Below are 8,161 nucleotides of genomic sequence, written 5' to 3'. Positions count from 1 at the left end.
GATATATCATAGTTTGATCTGTTTTCTATATTTGTACCTGTCAGACTGTCTCTTGCTGTGTCATTTTTTATTGTCTTTCCTTTCTTTTCTATTCTCTAGCTCTCTTCCCTATGGCTCTTTCTTTTGTTTCTCTATCTTCTTTCATTCTAGATTGAAAACATGTGCAGAAGGGAAATATTTGCCTTGAAAACGACCATCCCTTCACTCTGATATAAAAAAAAATCATGAAGTGATGATAATCCATTTTGCTACCTGGGATTATGTTGCTTTACAAAGCAATGCAGGAGACTGTGCTCCTGAGGAGGTACAGTACCAAGTGAACACCTACCCTCAACTTCAGGGTGACACTTGTGCAAAGAGGGGGTGGACGCTCACAAGTTATTTTACGTTACTTGTCAGTATTGTATGCCGTTTTGTGAGCGTTGATTTAACTGTGCATGTATTTCTGTTGTTGAGTGTGTAGGCCTACATTTCAGAATAGAAGAGCAAGTCTCGTCGAAGCATTAAAATCAATGTTTGATGGCAAACAACTAATTCAGCAGAGATGGTTCTTTATTCCACAGTTGCTCAGCCGTCCGTTCATTCTTCCGTCAGGGAGGAGGCAAAGACAATGAAGATATCCGCCGCACGCACAGACACAGACGATATTTATTTCTGGTTGGTGATAAAAGGCGCCATTTCTGTGTTGTCTTTGTACAGTTTGGACTCATGGACACTGTGGAAAAGAACACAATATCAACAGCGTTACATGTACTAATTTGTTCCGGGGGTCGTGTGTAGGGCTTGAACATGGAGTCCTAAAGCTGACTCAGTGCTGAGCCCTTTACGCCCTGTCCTGAACTCCACGTAAGTCACAACAGAGGAGAGGGAAGGCGAAGGGAAAGGAGGAGGGTGTGTCGTATCTATATATGCACAAAGTCGTGCAACATACGGAATCGAAACGGTGAGTGTATTCCTTAATGCTAAAACTGGAGGTTAAACATTAAAGGCCCCCTAGCCTTCACGACCAGAGGGGCAGTGGATTTACATTCTCTGTGTGTTTGACTCAGCGGGGCCCAATCCTCTCCTTCCACAGTTTTTTTTAATTTCCTCGACAGACGTCAGGTCCCCATTCATACCTGTCTGGAGTGAGGGAAAATGGGAGTAAAATGCCTTTTCCATGGACACAACATCATGCCAAAACGGGGCCTCGAATTCTGATCACCGCTGCATGATGGATCAGACGTCAAAGGCCTAATCGACTCTGACACGATGCCTCTCATGAATGAACATATTCTGGAAAGGTCTTTGGTTTCGTTGACTGCAGTGTTCTGTTAAAAAAATTATTTGGACAATAAGGATTTCGGAAAGACGTATAATTATGTAGGGATCAACTTTAAAAAAAAATCTCTCTCTCTCTCTCTCTCTCTCTCTACATATATATATATATATATATATATATATATATATATATATATATATATATATATATATATATATATATATATATATATATGGTTCGTCCGTCGGGATCGACGAGGACCATCTAGTCATCCTGGGGGTAGGTGAGCTGGGCTATGTGGGTGCGCAGATTACTGGTCAGGCCAATCCGCGCCCGGAAGGTTCTGACGCAGTGTGGACAGGGTATGGTGGCGGCTGTCGGGGACTTGCTGGCACTGCTTTTCCTGGCCTGTCTGCGTTGCTCTGCTGCAGCAATTCTGTTGGCCTCACAGTATTTGGCGCCTTTGTGGACAGCTGAACGCCACTTTGGTCTGTCCATTGCATTCAGCTCCTACGTGTCGTGGCTGATGTTGAAGGCCTTCAGAGAAGCTTTCAGAGTGTCTTTGAAGTGCTTCTTTTGGCCTCCATGGGAGCGCTTGCCATTTTGGAGTTCGCCGTACAGCAGTTTCTTGGGTAGCTGGTGGTCTGGCATGTGATCTACATGGCCTGCCCAGCGCAGCTGGGTCTGCATCAAGATGGTGTAGATGTTGGGCAAGTTTGCACGAGTGAGCACCTCTGTGTCTGGGATCTTTTCTTGCCACTTTATGCCGAGACGTTTTCTGAGGCTGGTGGTGTGGAAGTGGTTCAGCTTTTTGGCGTGGCGTTTGTAGACCGTCCATGATTCACATCCATAGAGCAGTGTGGTGAGAACTATGGCATTGTATACTTTGAGCTTCGTCTCCAAGGTGATGCCTCTCCTTTTCCAAACGTTCTTATGGAGTCTGCCGAAGGCAGCGCTGGCTTTAGCGAGTCTGGCATTCACCTCGTCGTCGATGACAACTGTGCAAGAGTGTACTGCCCAGGTATGTGAACTTGTCCAGCGCGTTCAGTCGTTGCCCGTTGATGAAGATGTTTGGTTCAACGTAAGGCTTTCCTGGAACTGGCTGGTGCATCACCTCAGTCTTCTTTGTGCTGATTGTGAGGCCAAAGTTGTCACAGGCAGCAGAGAACTTGTCGAGGCTGTGTTGCATGTCAGCTTCGGTGGCAGCGTTGAGAGCGCAGTCATCAGCAAATAAGAAGTCGTTGACGGTGTCTGTCCTCACCTTGGTTTTTCCTTGAAGCCTCCTGAGGTTGAAGAGTGAGCCATCTGTGCGGTACCTGGTGCCAATGCAGCGTCTCTGAAGGCATCTATCAGCATGGCTGAAAACATAAGACTGAACAGGGTGGGGGCAAGAACACACCCTTGCTTGACTCCGTTGGAGACGGGGAATGGTTCTGAAGTATCTCCGTTGTCTTGGACTCGGGCCAGCATCCCATCGTGTAGTTGCCGTATGATGGTGATGAACTTTCTGGAACATCCGCACTTCGCCATGATTCTCCAAAGGCCATATCTGCTAACAGTATCGAAGGCCTTGGTCAGATCGACATAGGTGGAACATCATGTTGCATGCTACAGGGCGGGGGGTAGGGTGTGTGTGTGGGGGGGGGCTGGGGGGGGCGTCAGTGTGACACCACTTTCATAGTGGAAACCCGTTTTTCTGCAAGGAAGCTGAAATGAAGAGTTCACCCCCCCATCCCCCCCTATCCCCAAACCCCTACCTGTTCCCCTCTGCCTCCCGCAATCCACTCATCTCAAGAGGAATGGCGTTGTCCTCCTCTGTCGTGTCTTCAGGTTCAGCCAGTCCGTACAGCTTCCGGCAAAACGGGAATATCAACCTGGGATCCACCTTCTCTGTTTCCTCCTTACAGCCTGCACACACACACACACACACACACACACACACAGCAAAAAATGGAACCAGTGTATATGTCAGAAGTGGGCGTGCTGCCTGTCAAGGTTGTGTGTTCGGATTTCTGTCGGGATAAAAGAACACTTGTAACTACCGCTTCTGTCAACCCGTTCGCCGTTGAAGTCCGAGAAAAGAGGGTGAGTTTTGTCATTTGAAATTGTGTGAAATCTATTTGCTGTCTTTTTTCTTTCGGTAAGTGTCGTCAAAGCTATCCTGTTTCCTTCCCTCCTGCTTTTAAGATGAATTAGAAAAAGTTTGTCAGTTTGGTCACGTTACCGGCCCCAACACACAAACCAAAAAACGAAGAATTAGAAACAATAGAGCAATAGAACATTAATTTTGTAATATCTGGCTGCATACATTGGAATATCTGGAGACGTACCCTGCCCAGCAAAGCCAGATCTTCAACTGTGTGTTTGCATGTTAAACTGTGTTTCCTGTGATGCTATGTTAACCATCTTGCGATATCCTGGATACACATTGACCAAGATTCCGAAAGTCCTTGGAAGAGTGCAGGATTACGTGAGCATCACCGGTACACGCCTACCCGTGATGAGGCTGATGACGATGCCGGACAGGACAGTGGCCCAGAAACCGATGACAGAGAACCACAGGTAGGAGATGTCCCACAAGGTGAAGACGGCGGAGCTGCAACCATAAATAATGCCGTGTCCTCTGGAATGTTTGCGCATGTGTGGCTTAACGTTGATCCTGGCACTCATCCACAAACACATGCATTAACACACACACACACACACACACACACACACACACACACACACACACACGAAGATACACACAAGCGCGCACAGACATACGCACACACTCACACACACACATATGCAAACGCACACACACACGCACATATACACACTCGGGCATACATCCACATACACACGCATGCGCAACACACCCACATATACGCGCGCGCGCGCGCGTGCACACACACACACCTGTGAACTGGAGAAAAGGAGGTAGAGATGACGCCCGAAGTCGCCGCAGTCACGTTCCACGGAGCGGGCAGTGTCCAGGAGGTGTTGGTGACGTCACAGCGGTCCACAGGTCCGGGGGCCAGGGAGTGTCTGGGGGTTCCGTACAGTGCGGACCCTACAGCGACTGTCAGACTGACAGCACTGCCCACCACCACTCCGCCCGCCGCTCCCTGAAATCAAACATAGACCTTTCGCATATTTAATAAACCTGCACGAAACACTTCTGACACACATCTGTTTTTTAACACTGTTCACCACTGGATCGTCGCAACAACAACAATAAATATTATTTTTTTAAGTGCTCGCAGCTAGATACGTAGTGATGATGAAAATGAAACATACGCTCTGGAAGACCAGAAATTTTCTCTTTTTTTTTGTTTGTTTGTTGTTTTTTGTTTTTGTTTTTTTTGTGGGATTTTTTTTCATCTAACAAGCAAAGCTTGTTAAGAAGTGGTTCAGCAACGATGTATACAACATCACATCATGTATCAACCTGTGTCCAGTTTATCTGCTGCTGCCTCACGATCCAGAAAACACGGCAACATTACATGCCAGAGTGTGTCGTGTTCAACAAAGAACTTCGGTTCCGTGGCTAAGATAGAATATCTGTCAACATACACAATTCTTTCCTGACCTCAGGTAGCCTACTTGTTGCATTCAGGTGTGCATAAAACGCCTTTCGCTGATCAGCTTAAGTTCTCGAATTACCTAACCTATCTCCCAATGTCGAAGAATTCTTCATTTCTTAAACAAACATTCATGAATACCGATCCAGGTCGTCACTCAAACCTAATGGACTGGATCATGGCCCATGGCCAGCAATTCCACAAGTTAGCAGGAAAATATCCCTGCAACATTTTTCGAAGTTCTGACAACAGACAGACTGACAGAGAGGCAAATCATCAGACAGATAAACTGCTGTGAAAGGTGAAGGTTACAAGACTAGAGTTTCGTAACTGACGAAGGGGGACAATTTCCGTCTGGACTCAAAAGCTGTGTTCGCCCGCCTTCTCACAAGTCAATGAATGATAGAGGGGAACAACTCACAGATACCAAACACTGTCTACACACACCCAATGAACACACACACACACACACACACACACACACACACACACACACATTTGTGTGTCTCTGTTTTATATATCATTCTCTCCGCGTCCATGTCTCTCCATGACCCTGACTCAAAGCATGCCCCTGTCTTTAGATGACCCTGGCTCGTCTCTTCTTGTCCCTTTCTCTGTGTGTCCCTGTTGACATGTCCCCGACTCCAGGTGTTCCTGTTTCTTTATACTCCTGTCTTATTGTGCTCTCAGAAACAAAATTATAGGGCGAAGGTCCAGTTTAACCCACTACGACAACCCTTCCCCCCCACCCCCCCCCACCCCCCCGAAAAAAAAAACAACCCACTTTGGTGGTGAGCTGATGGATAGAATACGTATGTGTCCTCACCATTTTTTTTTTTTTTTTTTTTTTTTTTTAAACTGATCTCAGAACTTTGTGGGACACAGAGACAAGAGATAAAGAAAGGTGTCTTTCTGACAGGAAAAACAAGAACTGCTGTATCAGCTACAGGTGGGAAGGTGCCCACATTTTCTGTTTATTACTGCCAGGAGACACAGAGAGATACACACCACTCTACAGGTAGGTACCCACATTTTATGTTCATTATCACCATGAAAGACAGAGGCAGTCACATAAGCTATAGGAAGGTACCCACATATGTGTTGCACCTGGGAAAACCAGCGGACAGGAAGAAGACTCCTAGCACAGGACTCCCCAGCGCTCCAGCGACACTGTTATTCAACTGTGGAAAAACAGAAGGATGAGGATGTAGTAGAATTTGTGAAACCTTTCTTTCAAACACGTACACACACTCGTACACACACACGCACACACACACACACACTCTCTCTCTCTCTCTCTCTCTCTCTTTCTCTCCATCTATCTCGCTGTCACAAACACACACACACACACACACACTCTCTCTCTCTCTCTCTCTCTCTTTCTCTCTCTCTCTCTCTCTCTCTCTCTATCTATCTATCTCGCTGTCACACACACACACACACACACACACACACACACACACACACAAACAACTTCTTCTTCTTCTTCATTTTCTCTTTCTTCGGGGATATCGCTCTCATTTATTCCCTGGCTTTTCGACGTGATTATATGTGTGGGTGAAGTGAGAAACTGGGGTGGAAGGGAGAAAGTGTGAGAGTCGGTGCGTGCGTGTGGCGTTTCCATACCCGAGTGTCAGTCACTGGAAGACAAGAGGGAAAGCCTTCGTGGTTGAAGTACGATTCCTGCTGATTTAAAAGCAATAACGAAACCGAAAACGCTGTCGGGGAGTGGTGTTTGCTGGAGTTGAGGTGTTGTGGGGGAGTGTTGGGGGGTCGCTATTACGAGCATACCTACTTTCATAAAACTGTCCAAATTTTACTTTCCCACAATCTGAAACGGGTGTTTGGCGATCCGAAAGTTATGTGCGAAAATGGAACGGTTGCCTTTAAAAGCAGCCTACGTTGATCGACATTTCATTGTTTTACTGTCATGATAGATATTTATCAACGTTTCAGTCTCTGCTTGTTTTCATCACGACTTTCCAGCTCCGATAAATCGTTGCAAAAACTCCGAACGCTGGCATAAAGCAGTGATCGACTTCCGGCAGTACCCGCGTAAAGTGTTTTTTTGGGTTTTTTTTTGTTGTTGTTGTTGTTGTTTTTCTCTGGTGTCAACAATTGATCAAATTATATTTTATACTCGTTGTCAACAAGAATCTTTGCAGACCTATTGAACTGGTGTTTTCGTGCCTTCAGTTTGCTTCTGTAAATCGTCATATTAGTGGACATGAATGTATGTCTTGTGTGACAAAAATCGATCTCTTCCATACGTTTGGAAAAAGGTGGTACATTTTGTTCTTCAACTGTAGACATAGTTTGTTACAATTACTGGTTTTGGGAGGTTTTTATTTCTTTCTTATTTTTTATTTTTTTTAATTCGTGTTTGAAACAGTAAGTTGTTTTCGTGTCCGTCCAAACCCCATATGGTAAAATACTTGAATATCTGTGAATCTTTGCATGTCTGAATCTTTGATTGTGTGTACATGTGACAGATGTTTGCAACCGTTGGAATGACGTCAATTGAAAATGTAAGTAATTGTTGATGTGGACGTATAGCATACAAATGAATGAATATTGTGCTTGTGTTCCCAATACTGTCCGCTTTTCCATGAAAAAAAAAGAAAAAAAAGAAAAACGAAAAAAAAAAAAAAAAGATTTTGCAGAGAAAAAGTAATGCTGGCTCAACGTGTCTCTGCTACACTGGAAAATAAAACGAAAACAGACAAACCAAGTATCAGTATCAGTAGCTCAAGAAGGCGTCACTGCGTTTGGTCAAATCCATATTCGCTACACCACATCTACCAAGCAGATGCCTGACCAGCAACGTAAACCAACGTGCTTAGTCAGGCCTTGAGGAAAAAAAATCAAAATAAATCAAAATAGAATAACAAAAAAAACCAAAAACAACAACAACAAAAAAACAAATAAAATAAATGAAAATAAAAAATAATAGATAAATACATAAAAATACTACTACTACTACTACTACTCTGTGTGTGTGTGTGTGTGTGTGTGTGTGTGTGTATGTATATATATATATATATATAGAGAGAGAGAGAGAGAGAGAGAGACAAACCAAGGCAAACTAAACACATATACCTGTGTGACAGGGCCCGGTAGGTTCTTCATCAGGTAGGCCAGACCCAGGCTGAGCACTCCGTAAACAACAACTGTACTTGACAAAGGCAACAAACACATGGGTCAAAGCATTCGTCATCTCTGTCTGTCCGTCTGTCTGTCTGCCAATATCTCTATCTGTGTGTCTGTTTGTCTCGTTCCCTCCCACATGCCAAATCACAATAAGGGCTGTCCTAAGGGTCATTCAGTGCCACTT

The 8,161-nt window shown here is 44.8% G+C and overlaps 1 protein-coding gene across 1 annotated transcript in view; it reads right to left on the bottom strand.

Moving 5' to 3' along the window:
• Positions 1-526: 526 nt before the first annotated feature.
• LOC143277896 (sodium/iodide cotransporter-like) overlaps positions 527-8,161 on the bottom strand; it is a 14,406-nt gene continuing 6,771 nt past the window's right edge. Inside the window, exons 5-10 of the mRNA XM_076582856.1 lie at positions 7,927-7,997; positions 5,922-6,008; positions 4,163-4,371; positions 3,757-3,857; positions 3,019-3,169; positions 527-715 (exon numbers count right to left, since the gene is read on the bottom strand). Of these exons, the coding sequence (XP_076438971.1) occupies positions 649-715; positions 3,019-3,169; positions 3,757-3,857; positions 4,163-4,371; positions 5,922-6,008; positions 7,927-7,997 (686 nt within the window). The 3' untranslated portion in view covers positions 527-648. The remainder of the gene's footprint in view (positions 716-3,018; positions 3,170-3,756; positions 3,858-4,162; positions 4,372-5,921; positions 6,009-7,926; positions 7,998-8,161) is intronic.

Source organism: Babylonia areolata, chromosome 2 (genome assembly GCF_041734735.1).
Source record: "Babylonia areolata isolate BAREFJ2019XMU chromosome 2, ASM4173473v1, whole genome shotgun sequence".
Lineage (NCBI taxonomy): Eukaryota > Metazoa > Mollusca > Gastropoda > Neogastropoda > Buccinidae > Babylonia > Babylonia areolata.
The sequence above is the reverse complement of the archived record's forward strand: the minus strand, read 5'-3'. Positions and strand labels throughout refer to the sequence as shown.